Below are 20493 nucleotides of genomic sequence, written 5' to 3'. Positions count from 1 at the left end.
GCTCTGAAGCCAGAGCCCAGGGGGTCATGGCCGAAGTCCCTGGGGAGGCTCAGCATCTTCGGGAAGACGCACCTTGGCACCAAGTCCCACTTTCGGAGTGTGTGGGAGTCGCAGGATGCGACTCTGGGGTGGGGAGGGAGGACGAGGGGGCGGAGGCTCCCAGGTGCTGGCCGGCCTGCAGGCAGAGGTGGGCATAGAGCTCCGAGGAGCGCTGGCCTGCAGGTCTGATCTCGGGCAGAGGCTGAGGGCACGACTGTCAGCCATGGGACGGCCGAGACCAGGGCTTTCCTGTCCACGGGCCGGCATTAAGATGCGCACGCCTCCCCTGCAGATTAAAGGCAAGGGTGAAACTAAAGTTAAAAATTAAACTTTTTATTTGGACGCAGTGAGGTCGAAGGTTGTGATAGAGGATTTGGGGGACGAAAACTGGAAAGTTTGGGAACCGGGCACTGCGTCAAGTCAGCAGGGCGGTCGGCAAGGGAAGGCGCCCCACCCTGGGTCAGGCTGGCCCCCTCCCTACAGACGGCCCCAGTGCAGGTCCCAGGCCCCAAGGACACCCAGGCTGCTTCCCTGGCCGGGCTCTGGAGGGAGGTCTCGGCCACAGGAGCGTCTGCGGAGCCAGCTGGCCGTGGGGCTTACCTCGAGTGAAAGAAAAGACAAGGTATTCTGGGGGCATGAGGTGGACGGCAGCGGAAGGACACAGAAGGGAGGGAGTGTGTGCTCCTGTGTCCAACCGCGAGGTCGGTGTGTCTGTGGTGTGTGTGCGCGATGCACGCGTACATGTGGTGTGTGGTGTGCAAGGATAGTGTCTGGCATGCATGTGTGTATAGTGTGTGTGCTGTGTGTGGCGTGTGGTGTAGTCTAAGGATAACCGTAGAGTGAGTGCATGATATGCTGCGTGTGCGTGTGGCATGTGTGTCTGTGGTGTGTGTCGTAGCTGAGTATATGCGTGTGCTGTGTGAAGGGTGTGTACATGTGTGTGCATGTGTAAGGATAACTGTGCTGTGTGGGGCAGCGGAGGTTTGCCGGTGTACGTGGAGCGTACGTACGTGTAACATGTCTACACGGTATTGTGATGTGCTAGAGAAGTTGGCTTGTGTGTGTGTGGACTGTATGCACAGCAGACCTGAGGGGCTGTGCTGTGTGCCGTGTACATAGAGTGGCTACTGTGTGTGTGTGTGTGTGTGTGTGTGTGTGTGTGCATCGTGTACATGTGTGGCGTGTGCATGTGTCGTGTGCATCTGTGTCGTGTGCATCTGTGTGTGCATTATGTTGTGTGCATATGTGCTTTGTGCATTACGTGTTCCGTGCTGTGTGTGTTGAAATAAGTGGCATCCCAGAAGGGCCCGAGCGTGTGATAATGGCTGGAAAACAGCCCGTTCAGACGGCCCTACGGAAGGGCCAGCAGGTGGCGTAGTGGGTAAGCAGTTGGACTCCCTCGTGGCTGACCACGATTCAAGTCCCAGATCCGGCAGCGTGAAACACACCAGGCGCGTGTGCATGTGGGCCCAAATTCCCAAGAAGAGAATGGGGAGGAGGGACTGCAGCGTGGCCGTCCCCAGGGATGGTCCCTCACTTTCCCTCTCTGCCTCTCCACCTGTCCAGCGTGCACATGCGACTTACGGCAGAACCCTTACAGAGAAAACACGAAACAAAGCCGTCTAAGGGTGCAGGCATCTGAGGGCAGCCTCCTGCTGACTCATTCTCCCAGACGCCCCACCCAGTGCAGTTTGGCCTGGCGGCTGCCGCGTCAGCAAAAACTAAAGGTCAGGACCGTCTTGCCAGGGGGACGATGACCACCTGTCACAGAGGCGGCCTGAACAGATACGGGGTTTTAGGCTCTGGAAAGATACAGACGAGGAAAAGGAGACACTGCCTTCCCGCCGTCCCGCCCCTCGCACGCCCATCTGCCTGCAGGACTGCTTCCTTCCTCGGGCAGGGTCTCACTAGTTCCCCCGGGCTGGCCTCAGACGCCTTCTCCTGCCTCAGCCTCCCGAGCAGCTGGGACTCCAGGCGCGGCACCACGGTGCCGGCTCTGAAGGGCCGTCCTGCAGGGCGGGTCCACTGGCCTTGAAATCCTCTCACTTTTTGTTTAACACCGTCTTTATATCTATTTCATTTGGGGAAAATATTTCCCCTGGATGTAGGATTCTGGATTGCCAGGGCTTTTTGCTGCTTTGTACAGTTAGTATCTTTTTAATCAACAAAGATCGTGAAAGCCAAATACGACAGGAAACAGTGGGGTCACAGTGCAAATGCCCGGAGAGCGGGCGTGAGGCCGAGAGGGGGCTGGTGTGGGGTCAGCCCCCCGTCACGCTGTCCCAGTGTGTTTTGTACTCACAGGCCGAAGCCCGGACCCTTCAGCAAGGAGAGAGCAGGCTGACCGGTGCGCGATGGAGACCCAGCCTCCTCCCGGGAAAGGTAACACTCTCAGCCCCATCGCAACTTTCGCTCTCCGAAATACGACACCACAAACTCCGAGAATTATTGCCTGGAAACGCAGAGGGGTCCTAGAACATTCTAGAGACTGACAGGTAGTGTAATGGTTACGACGCTGGACTCCCACGTAGTCGGCCGTGGTTCGAGTCCCAGACCTGGCAGCTTAAAACTGATGCTGGGCATGTGTGCGTGCGTGCCCAAAATCCAGAGAGAAGACTGGAAGAGAAGGGCTGTGGCAGGACCACCCCCCTGGGGAGCTGATTTCTCACTTTCTGTCTCTCTGTCTCTCTGTCTCTCCAGTGAGTGCATGTGCCTATAGCAAAAATCTCTTTAAAGAAAAATAATAAAATAGGTTTCTAGGTCCAGCAGGTGGCCTGAAGGTTAAGGCAGCTGGATCCCACATGGTCAGTCCCACACGCCAGAGGCTCGAAAATCACGCCAGAGCTCTGCATGTACGCGCCCGAAGTCCCAGAGCTCTGCGTGTACGCGCCCGAAGCCCCAGAGCTGTGCGTGTACGCGCCCGAAGTCCCAGAAACCCGCCATAGGCTCGAAAATCACGCCAGAGCTGTGCGTGTACGTGCCCGAAGTCCCAGAGCTCTGCGTGTACGCGCCCGAAGTCCCAGGGCTGTGCATGTATGCGCCCGAAGTCCCAGAGCTCTGCATGTACGCGCCCGAAGTCCCAGAGCTCTGCATGTACGCGCCCGAAGTCCCAGAGCTCTGCGTGGAGGAAAAGGGGTTGTGGCGTACCCGTCGCCCCTGGGTGATCTCTCACCTCCCCTCTGTCTCTGTCTCTCTCCGGTGAGCACATGTGCCTTAGAGCAGAAACTAAAATCACAGCTTCTGTACCCCGCACTTCACCAGCTGAGCGCGTTCGGACTCACCCGGACTGCCGTGTCGTGGGCAGCGCCTGCCGTCTTAGTTCGGAGTCACGTGTGTTGTGTCATCGCACACGTGGGCTCACCCCTCCCAGCAGCCTCTGCTCTGAGTAAAGCAGCTGGAACATTCCCACGCATGTCTTCTTCGTACGCGTGTTTGTATTTCTCTTGGAAAAAACGCCACTCGTTGAGGAAGACTGGACTTCCCGCCACGGACTTGCGTTAGCATGTTTATACAAACCACTCGACCGCGCGCGCGTGCGTGTGTGTGCGTGCGTTTCTGGACCCCCGGCCTCCTCCACTGATGTCTGCTGGGTCAGGCCGTCAGGGCAGAGCTGCTCCCTGGGCACCGCCCTAAGCAGCCATCCGATTTGCGAAGGCCGTTTCCCTCCGCGCTGTGCACCGGCGACAGCTCGGCCAGGCTTTCGGGCGAGGGGCATCTCCCCGGACAGAGGATCCCGCTGCTGCTAAGCGGCTCCTTCCGAGAGGAGTTTGCAGAGGGGTATCTGCAGAGGGGCCCTTCAGGACAGAAACGCGCTCGAACACTCGCATTTCTCGGGGGCGGCTATTCGGGGTGACGTCTTGGGGAGGGCGGAGTTATTGCGTGGCCGCGCGCCTTCCTTGCGTATGCGGTGTCGCGAACACCAGTCGGTAACTGCGGTTGTAAATCACCACCCGGGACTCCGGATTCCCAGGGGCCCTCCCTAAGGTGACGGCGTGTCTTCCCGTGGGCCGCGCTGACACTCTGCCCCCAGTTCCAGGCCTCTGCTCCCTCCGCTACGGGCTGTCCATCCTCCTTCACTTCTGCAACCTCGCCGTCACCGCTCAGCGCTCGTGTCTGAACCTCACGATGGTCGTCATGGTGAACAGCTCGCAGCCGCCCGGGGCGCCCAACTCCTCCGCGAGGCTCCGGGACAGCACGCAGGTGTGTCTGCAGTGTCGCCCAGCCACGTCTGAGACCTCCCGGCTCGTTGGTGAGGCTGACTGCTGCTGACAGGGCGGGAACAATCAGGAAAGGAAGCTCGCCTCTCCACCCATGTCACGTGGCGAGCTGACACGCCTGTCCCGGACTGAAGGGCTCGGCGTGTGGCCCCTGCTGAGGGAGGAAGGGTCAAGCTTGAGAGCTCAGGCGTCCCAGAACCGAGAGGTGGGCGAAAGCAGGCGTGGACAGCCCTTTTTTTTTTTTTTTTTAGGTTTTTGTCATAGGATGTGTGTGTGCTTGCCAGAGAGGATAGAGGACAGGGACACTGAGAAATTGCCCCCAGGGGCATGGCCGCACCACACTCCATCTCCTCCGTTCTCCTCCCTGGATTTTGGGCATGCACACGTACATGCCCAGTGTGATTTTCAAGCCGCCAGGTCTGAGACTCGAACCACAGCCGGCCACGTGGGAGTCCAGTGCTTTAACCGCCATGCCGCCTGCTGGCCCTGTATTATCTGTACTCGAGTTGTGGCCACGCGGCTTGTGTCGCTGGCCGTACTTGAATTGCTGAGCATCGTGAGTTGCCATTTATCAGGTGTCGGTGCAGGACAGGTAGCGGGAGGGATGCGTTTCCGGCATCTCCTTCCTACGCTCCCTTATGGACCTGCAGGGGAACAGGGCATGTTCCGCGCTCGGTCCTTGGAAAGGTAAGACTGGACACTCGTGCTGCAGCTAGTGTTTCCGTGTGGTCGTTGGAACAGGCTCAGAGGACACACTGCGGGGCTCCTGCGGGGCGGATGTGCTGAGCGCAGGCAAGCCGCAGTCCTGGTGGTGCCGTCGTGGGGAGGCAGACGTGTGAGAGCAGAGAGGGCCACGGCCGAACGGGACCGGGGACAAGGGGCGCCTGAGACTGGTTATTGCAGTTCCTCCTCAGAGAGGCGGGCCTGCAGGCCTCTGTCGTGACAGCCAGGGACGGCCACGCAGGTCTCTCTGTGACAGCCGTGCGGGTCTCTCTGTACCAACCGGGGACGGTGCCGCGGGCTGTGAGGCACAGCTGGAGGATCACGATGGAGCTGTGTCCCCTCTCCCTCAGGGCCCCGTGTATGACTGGAGCCCCGACATGCAGGGGGTCATCTTCAGCGCCATCTTCTACGGCCTGGTCCTCAGCCAAGTGCCCGCCGGGTACCTGTCCGGCATCGTCTCCATAAAGAAGCTGGTGGGCTCCACGCTGCTGCTCAGCTCAGTGCTCAGCCTGCTCACGCCCCTGGCAGCGAAGGCCGGGGAGGCCGCCATGATCCTGTGCCGCGCCACCCAGGGCCTGGCCCAGGTAGGAGCATGTGGGGGCGGGCGGGGTGCACGGCAGGTGTGGCAGAGCCCAGGCCGGGTCTTCCTCCCACAGGGCGCGGTCCTGACGGCGCAGCACGAGCTGTGGGTCCGGTGGGCCCCGCCGCTGGAGCGGACCCGGCTCATCTCCATCGGCATGTCAGGTGAGGCGGCCGCTGAGTGCACTCCGCTGCTTCTCCCAGAGCCCCGAGCGGCCCAGGGCCAGGGAAGGGCATGTCCTCACCTTGTCGCTGTACAGACGAGGGAGCCGGGACCAGCAGATGGCATAACGGTACTTACGTCTCAGTCTCCCACGTAGTTGACCACAGTCCCAGTCCCGGACCCGGCAGCTTAAAACTCATGCTGGGTGCAAGCGCTTACGTGCCCAAGATCCCGAGAGGAGACTGGTGGACAAGGCCTTGCGGCGTGGCCGTCCCCTGGGGGGTGATTTTTCACTTCTGTCTCTGTCTCTGTCTCTCTGGTGAGCGCACGCGCCCTATAGCGAAAACCTCTCAAAGAAAGCAGAGATGAGGCAGCTGTCTAGAGTGGAGGAGAAGCACCCTTACCTTGAGCCAAAGAGAAAAAGACATGCATGGGCTTCTCTCTGGCCAGTGACACGCACCGCTCAGGGACAGCCGCGTGCGTGGCCCTGCTCTCGGGCGGCCGCAGTAACCGGGCTCTGGTGCCTTCTGACTAGGGCTGTTGCTGGGACCCTTCCTCGTGCTGCTTGTGACGGGGGTCATCTGCGACTCGCTGGGCTGGCCCATGGTCTTCTACGTGTTTGGTGAGTTTCTCTCCACGACTCCCGCTTACGACCAAGAGTTCAAACCCGGGGCCTGCCGTGGCCTGGCGGCTCCCGAGCTGCAGTGGCCCGCTGCACGGGGGCGTTTCAGGCCTGCACAAGCCAGGTATGTGTGCAGATTCCCAAGAGGAGGCAGGGGTGGGGAGGGACCGCGGCGTCATCACATGCTCTGCGGGCGCATCCCTGCCTTCTCTTCCTCCCTGGCAGTCTCCTCAGGATGTTGAGCACAGACATGTGCCCGGTGTAATTTTCAAGCCACGAGTTCGGACTTGAACCACAGTTGGCGATGTGGGGGTCTAGCTCCTTAACCTGCACGCTGACCCCAAACCATGATGGCTTTTAAGCTCCATTTGAGTATCCTTCCCAATATAGTTAGACAGACCTAAATACGCCCTGCTTTAAAGAAGAAGATGGGGCTAGCAGGTGGCATGGAGGAAGGCCCTGGGTTCCCACACGGCTGGCCCAGCGCCCATGGCTTGAGGACCATGCCCGGTGTGTGGACTGCATGCCCAGACTCTCAGGAGGAGAGTGGAGGAGAAGGGATTGTGGCATGGCCGTCCTCCCAGGGGGCGAGTTCTCACCTTCCCTCTCTCTCTCCTTTCCTAGTGAGCACATGTGCCCTATGGTACAAACCTTGAAAGTAAATAAATACAGCTCTGGTTAACCAAACCTACAAAACAGCAACGACACAGCGTTTGTTTCTAAGCATCTGATAATTGTTAGGAAAAACCATCAAGTGGAGAAAACGGGGCCACAGACCCGCACGGCCCTCCCAGTGACCAGCTGGGTCTCTGACCGTGTGCGTCTGAAGACCACTTCACACTTCTCAGCTCCCCTCAGAGAGCTTCCCCGCTTCTGCCCTGAGAGAGCTCAAGTGGTGCGCGTGCATCTGTCCCCACCACCCTAGCCTCGCTTTCCCCTCCCAACTCACACCCGTGCAGTGTCCGGCCCACCGCCCACGGCCATGGCCGCCAGAGCTGCCCCACCCTGCTCAGGAGCGTCCTGGCCCCAGCCCTAGCCCGCAGGTGGACCCATCCGCCCTCGCCAGTGAAGCTCTCCACACAGGCCGGGGGCTGCAGGCCCAGAGAGCCTGGGACCGCCCTTCTGACTGTGGTCTGTCCCAGCACCCGCGCAGCTGGGCACTGAGTGAGGCAGGTGACGGGGCTGTGGGAGAGGACAGGCCCAGCACGCGAGGGAAAGGCAGGGTGTCTACACACACCCAGTCCGCACTCCGAGTGCTTCCAAATGGATCTGGGCAGAAACAGAAGGAGTCAAGCCTCAGGATTTGTGGAATCTAAGAATTCCAAATTTATTACCTCTGGCTACTGCTGCTGCTGCTTTTCCTTCTTTTTAAGATTTTTTGCCATAGGGTGCGTGCTTTTGCTGGAGAGAAACAGAGAAGGAGTAAGAAGGAAAGTGAGAAATCACCCCCCGGGGGACGGCCATGCCACAAGCCCTTCTCCTCCATTCTCCTCCTGGGGTTGTTGGCATGTACACACACCCGGCATGAGTTTCGAGCTGCCAGACCCAGGATTTGAACTGCGGTCAGCCATGAGGGAGTCCAGTGCCTTAGTCACTGCACCATCTGCTGGTCTCCCTCGGGCTTCCTTTAGAACTGTGCTGACTTTTGATTTTTGCGGTCGAATGCGACATACCTGGGTGTGAGTTTTTGCTGTTTCTCTGCTTTGGTGTTCTCCGGACAGCCTGTTTTTGTGGTGTGAAGACTCACTACCTTTCAGAAACTCTCAGTGGTCATTGTCTCCCACTCTTTCTCTTTGTCTCTCTCTTCTCCTTCTGGTATCTCCATAACGAGTGTGTTACACCTTTCGCATTGCCCCACGACTCACATGCTCTGTTCTTACCCATTCTTTTTATGTCTTTGCAATTCGGTTTGGGGAACTTCTCACATTTCTCCAAGCTCACTGACTTCGTTCTTGGTGGCGTCCAGTCCCTTCGTGAGGCCGTCGAAGGTGTGCTGCACTTCCGTCACCCTGTTCCAGTTTCCAGCTTTTCCTCCGGATTCTTCATTCGGTTTCCAGGCCACTCCTTCTCCCGTCCCTCTCTCAGAAGTGCCTGGCGGCGCTGAGCCTCGCCCTGTGCTGTGCTTCGCGTCTTGGGCAGACTTAGCCTCTTCTGCTCTGCCCATGACTGGCCTTTTCCAGAGCTCTTCCCCGCCTCCGACCCGGCTGTGTTCTTCCCCTAGACGACCCAGCTTAGCGCCACCTACTGACGGTTCCTGGGCAGGTGGTTTCGTCTTTCCTGGACTAGTTTTTCTTATTTTGAAAAAACAAAACAAAACAAAACAAAACAAAAAAACGATAATAATAGCATCCTATGAATTTTTTGAGGATCGAACAAAATAATCTCTCTTTTTCATCCCCCGAAGTTGAGTATTTTGTCTGTCTTCGTTTCTGGCATACCCCTCAGCCTACGATGGCTGCCCTGTGACCCATACTGGTCCAGGGAATGCATTTCTGGAAGACTGACTGTGAGCACCACACGTCCATGTCCCCGCAGAGGGTTCCCGATACTCGGGGTATTGGTATTAGGATCCAAAACCTCAAGTCCGAGAGGCAGCAGTTACACCTCTGCGCTTCCACATGGCTGACCACAATCCCAGTCCCGGACCCACTGACTTGAAGCTCACGTTGGACATGTACGCATGCATGCCCAAGGTCCCAGGAGGAGACTGGAGGAGAAGGGATTGTGACGTGGCCACCTCCTCCCGGGCGGATGGTCTCTCACTCTCTCACTGTCTCTGCCTCTCTCTCTCTCTGGAAGCACACAAGCTCTAAGGCAAAAACCTCTAATCAAACAACAACAACAACAACAACAAACTCAAGCCCCAAAAAAGCATACACTATAGGATGTGCGTGCTTGCTGGAGAGATGAAGAGAGACAGAGAGACAGAAAACAAGAACCACCCCTAGAGGGGAAAGCCATGCCGAATCTTCTCTTCTCTACCCTTTTCTAGTGATTTTGGGCACACACGACACACACGCACCAGCATGAGTTCTAAGCTGCTGGGTCCGGGACTCGAATGGCAGGGGATTACACAGGAGTCCAGCGACGTAGCCATCACGCCACCTGCTGGGCCCAAGCGAACCCTTAACAGAACTTGGATACCCCTGGAGCGTGGGCCGTGTCTGAGGAACACGGCTGAGGTGGGGCGCTCAACGCCGGGTGACCCCAAGACCCACGTAGCTCAGCCGTGCCTGCTTTCACGGCAGGACACGTCAGCGGTCTGAAGGGGTGGGGCCTAAGGTCAGGGAGACCCAACGTCTGGAGTGAAGGAATGCAGAAACTTAACGGTCAAAAGAGGCCAGAGGGTTTCCACCCTTTCTGTAAAATCACTCTGCAGAGAGAGGCCATGGCAGGGAGCGTGCTGTGAGAAATGGGAGCCTTGTGCCAAGTTTTTAAAAAGGAGGAGAAGGTCTGGGTCCTCCAAGTGACATGATAAAAAATGCCGGTTTAGCAGAGATCCGCTCCTGGGCCAGCAGGTGGCAAGGTGGCTAAGACATGGCCGGCCGTGGTTTAAGTCCCAGACCTGGTGGTTTGAAAATCACGTCAGGTGTGTGTGCGTGCCAGAAATACTGGGCGGAGGATGGAGAAGGGATCTGGCGTGGCCATCCCCTCCGGGGGGGCGATGGCTCACGTTCCCTCTCTGTGCCTCTCTCTCTCTCTGGTGAGTGTAAGTGCCCTATGGCCACGAGAGCAAGCGCGAGAGCGAGTGTGAGCACAGGGGCGAGCACAGGGGCGAGCATGAGCACAGGGGCAATCGTGAGCACAGGGGCGAGCACAGGAGCAAGTGTGAGTAAAGGGGCGAGCGTGAACACAAGAGCGAGCACAGGAGCGAGTGTGAGCACAGGGGTGAGCGTGAACACAAGAGTGAGCATGAGCACAGGGGCGAGCACAGGAGCGAGTGTGAGCACAGGAGTGAGTGTGAACACAAGAGCGAGTGTGAGCACAGGGGCGAGCGTGAACACAAGAGCGAGCGTGAGCACAGGGCCGAGCGCGCTCTTCTCCACACGCAGACCTCCAGCTCCGCCCGCCCGCTCTGACAGGTGCCTGCGGCTGTGTGCTCTGTCTTCTCTGGTGCCTTCTGTTTTACGATCACCCGAAGGACCACCCGTGCATGAGCGCCCTGGAGAAGCAGTACATCGTGGGGTCCCTCGCCCAGCAGGTACGCGGTGCCCACCCGGCTTCTCCCGGGCCTGCCCCAGAGGAGATGCCCAGCCTGTCCGAGCGCGCTCCCGACTGCCCGCTGCCTCCCAGGCCGGCTCGTGTAAGCAGCCCCTGCCCATCAGAGCCATGCTCACGTCCCTGCCGCTCTGGGCGGTCGCTGTGGTGTCCTTTGCTTTCTTCTGGACTATAACCCTCTTCATCACGTACACGCCGAAGTTCGTCGATGACAGCCTTCACGTTGACATGAGGAAGGTGACGGTGCATGCGCTCGCGTGTAACGGGGGGTCCCATGCTCGTCCTTCCATCCCTCACAGTCCTGGTCTCGGCTCGTGTCCACCCTACACCATTCGGCTGGGGGGCTTTACTTGGTGTCTCCGTTTCTGATGTCTGCATAGACGTGACCGGAAAGTATCAGTGTAGACACAGCCCCCGGCCCTCCGACAATGCAGCCATGTTCTCGCCCCTCCTCCCTGTTGTAAGGCTCAGCATCACCATTCCCCAGGGGACTAGAGTCCTACCAGGAGTCACTCAGCGGGGCCTGCCGCCCTGCTCAGCGTTCCCCAGTCCCCTCTCCCGCGCAGCTGTGAGACTATGAGCCCGTGGCCCGGGTCTCGCTCTGGCAGAACTGGCCCCACCCTATCTACCCAACCGGGAGGGTCTCTGGTCCCGGAACCTCTTTACTGACACCGTAATAACGAGAGAGGGAGGCTGGGCGGGCCACGCTGTGGCACTCTGTGATGACCTTTTGGCGACCTGGTCCAGGGCCAGCACGGCAGGGCGGCCCTCTACGCTCTCTGTTTTGCCTGCCAGAAAACCACAGCACTGCTGCAAGGATTGCAGCGGCCAGTCCCGCTAGCACCAACCCGTTTGCCACCGTCACCATGACGGTCTCCGCCAGCTCCCCCAGGGCTGGCATTTCCCGTTCCAACTCTGTCCTGCTGTTTCAGATCCCAGCCACTCCGCGCGGAAAACCAGACAGACGGTGAAGGTTACTGGCCTCGGACTGCTCTCCCTCGGGGTGGTGCGGTCTCAGCAGTAGCTCGGGCCTTGGAGCCTGAGGATTTCTGGGCGAAAGCGCTCATTCGCGGGCGGTCGGTCGGAGCGTCAGCACGGGCTCCCCCCGCGCCAGCACGCCTCCCTCACAGCACTCACTGCAGAATAACGCTTCCTCCCCAGAACGGGCTGCTGTCCGGGCTCCCCTACCTGTTCTCCTGGGTCACTGGCATCCTCACAGGCCAGATGGCAGATGTCTTGCTGTCCAGGGATATTTTCAAGATCCTTACCATCCGGAAGCTCTTCACCACCCTCGGTAAGAAACGGCCCCATCCGCCTGCCCTGAGCGGCGCTCGCGGCTCGGGGCGCTCCTGACTGTTGGGCTGGCTTCCAGGAATCCTCCTGCCCTCGGTGTTTGGCCTGGGTCTGGTCTGTCTGAGTGCGGGCCTGTATAGCACCGTCACGTTCCTGGTGCTGGCTAACGCCACGTCCAGTTTCTCCATCGGCGGAATGATGGTTAACATCCTGGACCTCGCTCCCAGGTAGGGTTTCCTTAAACTGCATTTGCTTTTCGTTGGCAACTTCGCACAGGCGTGGAGGTGTACAGTGCGCCGTGACATTCTGACTCCCGGCTGCTGCGGGGGGCGGTACCGGAGCTAGTTAAAACACGCATGACTCCGCATACTTGCTTTCTGTGGGGAGGGCACTTAGAAACTCTTCCTGATGAGAGCCAGCACTGATGCGTCCTCGTGGACTATAGTCCCCCACGTGACTCCGTCTCTTGCACTTACTCCTTCTCCCTCTGGGAAGTTTTGCACCCTTAGGCTGACCCTTCCCAAGACCCCACCCCCCCTCTGGTAACCCCCCGTGTCCTGGGCAGAGGTTCTCCCATCACCCAGCGTCAGAAAACGCCTCCGACATCAGGCTGGGGACGCTCAGCATCCTGGCCCAGGACGGGTCGCTCGTCTGTGCAAACGTGTCGTCACGGCCAGCCGCCATGGGCTGGCAGGACCCAAGAGCAAGGGCAAGCCCACCCTCCTTGGCACCTGGCCGGCCGGCCTGAGCTTCCCTGACAGCACGGACCCTATCGCTTGGTGGGCGGGAGGTGGCAGACAAGATGCCCGCAGTGCAGACTGTTCCAGCCAACGCCACGGATGCCAATTGGCTGAAGCTGCTGAGAGGAGAGTGCTGGCTTCAGGGACAGCCAGAGCAGGGGTGACACAGCTGCCCAGAGACCAGAGAGGGCGTGTAAGGAACCGCAGGCTACCGGGTGGCGGCTGCAGAGGCCAAAGCCCAGCGGATGCTGCTGGCCCGGGCTTTGAACCCAAGATGCAGAATCTGCCCATGCATTTCTGGGCCAGGCACGCCACCCTGGCGGAGCCCACCAAGCACCTGGACCTCAAGGCTGTTACCTGCTCCTAAGGACCCCCGGGGCTGGCGGGAGGTGCTGGTCTTCCCCCGGGCAGCTGCAGGGCCTCCAGGAGGGCACTCTGGCAGAAGCAGGACGAACCTGGGCAGAGCGAGGGCAGGAGCAACAGCAAGGAGCTGACAGGCAGCACGTGCCCAGGCGGGCAGGAGAGCACGGGGGAAGCGCTGGCTCCACGGCAGCAGGGACGGGCAGGAGACCAGGACAAAGGGCCCCACGGAGTGCATCGAGGGCTTCCCTTCCCCAGGCCGGCTGCTCCACCTCCTGTGCCGGTGCTGCTGGGGGGCACCAGGCCATGGCAGTAGGAACGGCCCTGCGCGAACCTGGACCTGGGCGTGGACGTGGACCACCGTGGGCCCTGACGGCAGGGAAGAGCCCTCACTCCTCTGCTGACCAGCACGCTGCCGCCCACCTGGGAGATGAGGAAGAGCCACCAGCTGCAAATTGGCTTCTTGGGACCAGCAGATGGTGTCACGGCTACGTAGTTAACCATGGTTCAAGTCCCAAACCCAGCAGCTTAAAGCTCACACCGGGCATGTGTGTATAATCCCGAGAGGAGAATGGAGGAGGGAGCGTGCTGTGGATTTATACCAAAAACCTCTCAAAACAGAAATTGGCTTCTACTACTAGCCCTATGCCGAGCAGCTGTGCCCGGCCGCGGGGTCTCACCCTGCCCTACCTGGGCCTTGAAAGTCACACCCACCATCCCGATGTGCAAACTCTGGGGCCAGAAAGCCCGCGCCGTGTGCAGAGCTGGCCTGCCGGAAGCCCACGTGCTCGCCTCAGATCAGCCAGGAGTAACACGGAGGCACTGGGGGCATGGCTGAGCACTCGGGGCTGTGACCCACGTCAGCCATGGCGCCCGGCTGCCCAGGAAACCAGCTGCCCCCTGGGGGTGGAGCAGCACGTTAGCCACACCCACGGCCACGTCGAGGAGTACACGTGGAGGGCTGGGGGGCTCTGGGCGAAGTCACGGCCACCCAACCCCAGCTGTGCTTCCTGGGCTAGAGCTCAAGTGGCCTGGAAGTCCCTGTCACCTCCCTTCTCCACATGGAATCCTGCCTCTGTCTGCAGCCAGCCTCGCCACCACGGAGCATGGGAACACGGGACGGCCTCACCAACACGGGGCACGGGGCACGGGGCACGGGACGCTGCCTTGATCTGACCAGGACACCACTTCGCCGCCTTTTTGAAAGCATTGTCCCGTCCACTTCCTCCACAGACAGCCAACTGCCCTTCTTCCGGACACCCCTCTGGGCAGAGGTGGCCCTGTGGGGCCGCGGGGACCCGTGCGGCCGAGGCATGTGGCCTGCTGTCTCAAGCCCGGCCACATGGAAGCCTGCCCGTGCTCCGGCCTGGAGGACAGGCTGGCATGCCCCACAGTCTCTGGAGGGCACCCTTCTTCTGGCGGCCGCAGACTGGAGAGCGTGCGCGAGGCCTGCCCTGTGATGGCCCAGGATCTGGTGCCGGTGGCCTCTTGTCTGGTGGAGGACTTGGGGGCAGGAAGGGAACACGGGCGAACTGCAGCCTCCCAGGACAGGAGTGAGGGGGTTGCCGCCATCACCTCACAGTTTGGAGATTCGCTTTACTCACTTGTCTGGCAGCTTTTCGTGCCCCTGCTTCTAATACAGACGGGCCTCACGTGCAGTCTCACTGCGCTTTCAACAAGAAACGAGAGAGAGAGATCACTGCCCCGCTCCCCAGGGGGATGGCGACAGCCCAGCCATTGTCCACGCTCCTCCTGGGATTCTGGGCACGCACACGTACACACCTGCATGATGATTTCAAGTCTCCGGGCCTGAGACTTGAACTACTGGCCATGCGGGAGTCCAGTACCTTAACCACTATGCCACGTGCTTGCCCTGCCAATGCATTTCCATATCTGACGTTCTCGAGTGCATCTGGAAATTTCTGACTGCCCACGGCACCGTTTTCACACTTACAGTCCGCACCGCTCACGCCAACCTTCCTGACCGCAGTGCGACCAGAGAGTTGCTTACGTTTCTATGATTTTCACGACGTTTTAGTGGCATTTGAAAAGTAGGAGCGGCTCGTGCAAAAGGCCAGCGGCTGACTCACCCTCGTCGGAGCAGGCCGGCCTCCCCTGCGGCGGCGTCACTGTGTGTCTGCTCTGTCCGTGTCTGCACAGGTACTATGGATTCCTTAAAGGCGTGACCACGCTGATCGGAATGGTGGGAGGAATGCTCTCCTCCCTCCTGACGGGATTCATCCTCAGTCGGGTAAGGAGCACACCCCCACGGGCGGTTACATCCCAGTGTACCTGGGCGAAGTCGTGATCGACAAAGACTGCGGAGGAGGGACCAGCGATGGCATAATGGTTACATTGCTGCACTCCCACATTGCGGGCTGAGGTTCGAGTCCTAGACCCAGTGACTCAAAACTCATGCAAGGCGCGTGTGCATGCATGCCCAAGATCCCGAGAGGCGAATGGGGGAGAGGAGACTGCGGCGTGGCCCACTCCTTGGGGAGTTCTCACTTGGTCTCTGTCTCCCTGATGAGCACGCATACCCTATGGCAAAAATCTCTCTTAAGAAAAACTGCAGCAGAAACAGCAGGAGGTGACTTGGGAGTTTTGTGTCAAATGACAGTGAACTTGGTTAGGCCAGGCACCCCTCCACACCCGCAGGTGACACAAGCCATGCTGAGACGTCTTCACTCACAGGTCATTGGAGCAGAAGTGAATTCTGCGAATTCTAATAACGAGTGTGTGGTCACAGCAGGTGTTCAGGGCCAGCAGCTGGTGTAGTGGTCACGTCACTGGACTGCTTCATAGTTAACCACAGATCAAGTCCCAGACCCAGTAGTTTGAAAATCACACCAGGCGTGTGTGCGTGCATACCCAAGATCCTGAGAGGAGAATGGAGGAGAAGGGATTGCCTGTGGCCAATCCCCGGAGGTAATTCCTCACTTTCCCTCTCACTGTCTGTCTCTTCCTGGTGAGCGCATGTGCACTAAGGCAAAAACCATTTAAAAGACAAAAGCAGAAACAAACAGGTGTTGGACTTGGCGAGTGATACTACCAAGTGGCGAGTAAGGAGATGAATTTTGTCATAAAAAGCATTAGAAGTTAGAATCCACTCAAGTCCCCCAAGCCACCTCACTCAGGCAGGCTTCCTGTGAGTGTCAGAGACAGTTACGGGAAGGCCCCGTCGGGACCACCTAAAGAGCCCGCTCAGTTCCAGCTGTTGTAAGGCACGCCTCGCCTTGAGAAGCCAGCCAGGGAAGACTTGGGCCACTGAACCGAAGGGCTTGATTCCAGAGAGGTAAATGACATCGGGGCCACCGACCTGGGGCCGTGATCCACCCCAGGGATGTGCATCTTCAGTTAGACTGAGAGAACAGACCGCTGGGGAGAACATGCTAGAGTCATGCAGCACGAAGCAGTCCGAGCGGAAACGCCGGCCTACGAACCGCAGCCTCGTGGGGTGACCGGAACAGCCCTCGCTCAGAGCTCACGCCCAGACCAGCGGCTGAGAGCCAGAGCTAGCGGGAGATGCCCTGCTCGGCCCATGTCTACAGACGGGGCAGGGGCAGGCTCTGGGTAAGGAGCCTGCAGGGCTCTCAGACTGCTCCCGGCCATGGCCCCGAGCACTGGTCTGGCCAGTGCTGTCCTGGGGGCGGTGCTTTGCTCTCTTACATGACTGGAAGGACCAAAAGTGTCTTGGTAAAGGTTTTTGCCTTAGGGTGCACGCACTCAACCGAGAGACAGAGACAGTGAGAGGGAAAGTGAGAGATCTCCATCTGGAGGGCCACACCACCGTCCCTTCTCCCCACTCTCCTCCCAGGGTCTTGGGCACATGCCTGGTGTGATTTTCAAGCCACCGGGTCCAGGACTCGAACTGTGGTTGGCCACGTGGGAGTCCACTGACAGTGTGGCCACTGGGCATCTGCTGTCCCCAGCGTCCTGTGTTTAAGTGACCAGACTGAGTCTATGTTACGTGTAGCAGTAAACGAGAGAGATGACGAAACGCAAAGCGAAGTGCATCATTGACAGCACTCTCCCCGGAACCCCTCAGGATCCGGAATCTCCCTGGCTTAAAACCGTCCTGGTGATGGCGGGCATCAATTTAGCGGCCGTGGCCTTCTACCTCGTATTTGCGAAAGCAGACATCCAAGACTGGGCTAAGGACAGACAGACGCGCCTCTGAAGGTAGGACGCCAGCACATTCAAGGCAGTTTTTGGAACCAGGGACGCGGGAGAGAGTTGAGAATGACTCCAGAGATGAAGGGAAAGGCGGGGTGCGGGTTTGGGGAGAAGGGGAGAGGAGGTACAGACGCAGTTTCTCAGAAATGTCGGAATGTCTACCCTATACCTCCGCCTCCCACTTCTGTCCTAGGTGTGCGCCAGCAGAGCCAGCCTCAGCGGAGCCAGCCTCAGCGGGCACCTCTACGGCGTCAGCCACCAGGGGGCGCTCACTCCCCAGATGTGTGTTCTCATCACAGCTGTCCTGGGGCGTGAAGAGATCCCAGCAGTTCTGATTGGCCTTTTCCCGGTGTTCATGTGCTCATTGGCTAGTCTTCGGTCTGCTTTGCATAAACGTTCACTCAGAAGCCTTACCATCTTTATGTAGATTGTCCCTTTGTTGTTAATTGGAGTTCTTACTATAGTCTAGATTCTAGGCTCTCATTAGAAATGAGATTTGGAGGGACCAGCAGATGGCTTAGTGGCTATGTTGCTGGACTCCCACATGGTGGACCGTGGTTTGAGTCCTGAATCCGGAGGCTTGAAACTCACGTCAGGCTCATGTGCACGTATGCCCAAAACCCTGGGAGGAGAAGGGAGGAGAAGGGATTGCAGCGCGGCCATTCCCCCTGGGGGTGATTCCTCACTTTCCCACTGACTCTCTTTCCCGTGAATGCCCTGAGGCAAAAACGTATTTAAAAAAAAAGAAGAAGAAATGTGATTTTTTAAGTTAGTCTTCCCCATCCTGTAGCTTGTCTTCCCTTTCTTATACCCTCTGACGCACACGGCGTTTTGGTTTTATGAAGTCCAGTTTATCTGTGTTTTCTTTTATTGCTTACGCTTTCGGTGGCATGTTGTTAAATCCCAAGTCATGAAGAGTTACTTCTAAGATGTTTAATACTTTAGCTCTCCCGTTTGGGTCTTTGATTTGAGTTCATTTTTGTAAATGATGTGAAGAAATGGTATTTTGATAGGACAGCCTGATCAGACTAGAACATCTTTAATTCTTTCAACAATATTTTATAGTTTTAAGTTTTATCTCTTCTTTTAGTAAGCTTATTTCTAAGTAGAAAGTCTTCCAAAAGTTTGTGAAAAATGCAAATGATGATGAAATTATGCATAGATTTCAATATTTTTCACTGATATAAATTCCTATTTTAATTCCATTTTTCAGAAACTTTTTAAAGTACATTTGTATTTTATTAGAATTGTTTTATTCACTTACTTTTTGGATTCTTATTATAAGTGTATGGAAATTCAGTTGATTGAATATGTTGATCTTGTGTCCTACGACTTGGCTAAACGCAGGTATTGGTTCTAATAGTTTCCAGTGGGTTTCCGTAGGTAAGATTACATACCTGTGAGTGGAAGTTACTTCTTCTCTTCTACTCTGAAGCCTGTGATTCCTTTTTCTGTCTAATCGCCCTAAAGTCTCCACTAAAGGCTGAGTGAAAGCAGCAAGCGTGGGCATCTTTGTCTCACTCCTCATCTTAGAGAGAAAATACACATTTTTAAAAAAGAATCGTGTGTTTTATTTATTACTGTTATTATTTTTAATTCACCTTAGGGCATGTACATTCACTAGAGAAAGAGAGAGAGAGAGGGAGAGTGAGAAAGCAAGCCACCAGGTCCAGGGTTTCAACCACAGTCGGCCATGTGGGAGCCCAGTGCCTACCGCCATGCCACCCGTCGGCCTCAGAAAACAATGCTGCATCCTCGCCCGGCCTTTCTCCACCTCCGCTTCATTCCCGAACTGCCTTAACGCCACCGGCTGCTCCTGACCACCTCCTGATCAGCATCTAGAAGCCACCCTCACACCGACTTCGGAATTCCGTAACGTCCGTACCCCGGCACCCACGCCGGAGGCCCGGTGTTTCACCACCGCGTGCGTCGCTACAGAACTACTCATCAGAAATGTCTAGGAAGAATTTTGCTGAAGGGAGGCCATGAGAGAGTAGGGAAGAGAGGCCTTGCTTTCTCAGATGGACTGTGACTTAAAGCAGTGCCATTTCGGTGAGAGACATCGAATGTTTTCTCGGCATGGAGTCAACCGCCTGCCCCTGGGACAAGACGCACCACTGATCGCCTGTTAGGTCTTAGTCTGTGACCGCAGGCTTCTGCAGGCAGCTGAGGCTGGGAGCATGGGGAGAGCAGAGGCGTATCCCCCCAGGGTTCCAGCAGTGTGGGCGGCCCCAAGGCCTCAGAAATGTGGGGCGGGACCCCAGGGGTGTGGCTGTAAGTGCCTGCCTGTTCCTCCTCTCCACAAACACACCGGAATCCAGCGGGGCCTTCTCACACTCAGAGGCCGACCCTGAGGCAACGTAGAGGGATTACACTTACTGAACTCCTTTCATACAACTCAGTCCCGCCGGGTGGCGCTTTGGGGCATCCTCACGTGGCAGCTCATGTCCCAGCTGACACGCACACAACAGCCGAGGCACAGCGGCGGCGGGAGTGGCTGTCTCCCCGAGAAGACGTCTGTGTGGCTGACACGTGGGCCGGCCCCGTAGGCTGGTGGTGGAGGTCGTCAGATCCCACGTGGCCGACTGCTCGGACCCGGCGGCTTAGAGAAACGCCGGGCGCGGGTACACAGGCCCTACGTCCCCAAGTGAGGGAGAGACGGAGGCAGGACAGCAGCGGGCCCGCGCTCCCCGGAGCGGCCTGTCTCTCTGTCTCTCTGGCGAGCGCACATTCCAACCAAAAACTCCAAATACAAAAAGGGATGTCAGTGTTCAGCCCAAAGCAGAGTGCGCCTTCCTCCCCGAGTGTGGGGGAGCCCGGGACTGCCGGCCTGGCTTAGCGCCTGGGCCATGTTCCCTGGGGGCTGTCGAGAACATGACACGGGGCTGTGAGGGACACCGGGGCCAGGAGGAGGCCGCTGGGCCCAGCTTCCAGACCCCCCGGTTGCACCAGTCCTCCGACGGGGCCAGGAGCGCGGGTGGTGCCGGGCCTCGCGGGGGCCGTGCTCACCCTCCTAGCGCAGACTGGCTCCCAACGAGGGGACCCCGCAGCACACACGCGCCTCGTCACGCTCTGGTGAGACAGTCTGGGCGGGGACGGCGGGGACGGCCACAGCCCGCAGGCGTGTGTCGTGTTCAGGACGCAGTGAGCCATGCCTGTGCTGCCCTTTCTCCCCTGTGAAGCCCCCGCACGGTCACAGTTCGCCGTCACACGGCCAAGGTCTCCGAGAAGACGCCGGAAACGGGTTTCAGCCGAGCGGTCGCCGCGGCCGCTCAGAGGCGAGTCAGCGTCTGCTCCTCAGCCCAGGCCTGCACGTCCGCCCGGCCGAAGACCAGGGAGAAGGCCAGACCGGCTAACCCGATG

General features: G+C 58.3%; 2 protein-coding genes across 8 annotated transcripts in view; one reads left to right on the top strand and one right to left on the bottom strand.

Annotated features, from left to right (window-relative positions):
• The first annotated feature begins 200 nt into the window (after positions 1 to 200).
• On the top strand, positions 201 to 17651 carry SLC17A1 (solute carrier family 17 member 1). Of its 7 annotated transcripts, XM_014593361.2 has the most exons (14): positions 205 to 661; positions 1606 to 1766; positions 2344 to 2421; positions 4070 to 4239; positions 5330 to 5563; positions 5636 to 5723; positions 6257 to 6343; positions 10396 to 10544; positions 10637 to 10798; positions 11723 to 11855; positions 11934 to 12081; positions 15115 to 15205; positions 17003 to 17136; positions 17324 to 17651. In XM_014593361.2, exons 3-13 carry the CDS (start codon positions 2394 to 2396, stop codon positions 17132 to 17134), a joined length of 1422 nt encoding a protein of 473 aa, XP_014448847.1. In that variant the 5' UTR covers positions 205 to 661; positions 1606 to 1766; positions 2344 to 2393; the 3' UTR covers positions 17135 to 17136; positions 17324 to 17651. The 7 variants fall into 7 exon arrangements, with proteins under 7 accessions (XP_014448848.1, XP_014448849.1, XP_014448847.1 ...); XM_027766019.1 differs by lacking the exon at positions 1606 to 1766 and having other exon boundaries at positions 5657 to 5723; XM_014593360.2 differs by lacking the exon at positions 1606 to 1766.
• Positions 17652 to 19615: 1964 nt separating this feature from the next.
• LOC102499428 (putative small intestine urate exporter) overlaps positions 19616 to 20493 on the bottom strand; it is a 15371-nt gene continuing 14493 nt past the window's right edge. The window contains exon 13 of the mRNA XM_027766041.1: positions 19616 to 20493. Coding sequence (XP_027621842.1) covers positions 20403 to 20493 — 91 coding nt within the window. The 3' untranslated portion in view covers positions 19616 to 20402.

The sequence above is a fragment of the Tupaia chinensis genome, unplaced genomic scaffold (genome assembly GCF_000334495.1).
Source record: "Tupaia chinensis unplaced genomic scaffold, TupChi_1.0 Scaffold140356_1, whole genome shotgun sequence".
NCBI lineage: Eukaryota > Metazoa > Chordata > Mammalia > Scandentia > Tupaiidae > Tupaia > Tupaia belangeri.
Note: the sequence above shows the minus strand (reverse complement) of the source record. Positions and strands in the feature narration are given on the sequence as shown.

What these genes read in the sequence shown, in the direction of transcription:
- SLC17A1 (XM_014593360.2), top strand. Translation starts at nt 2,394, where the DNA reads ATGGAGACCCAGCCTCCTCCCGGGAAAG. An exon ending in CCAGCCTCCTCCCGGGAAAG is followed by an intron (nt 2,422 to 4,069) that starts GTAACACTCTCA and finishes CTCTGCCCCCAG; the next exon opens with TTCCAGGCCTCTGCTCCCTC. An exon ending in CATGGTCTTCTACGTGTTTG is followed by an intron (nt 6,344 to 10,395) that starts GTGAGTTTCTCT and finishes CTCCACACGCAG; the next exon opens with ACCTCCAGCTCCGCCCGCCC.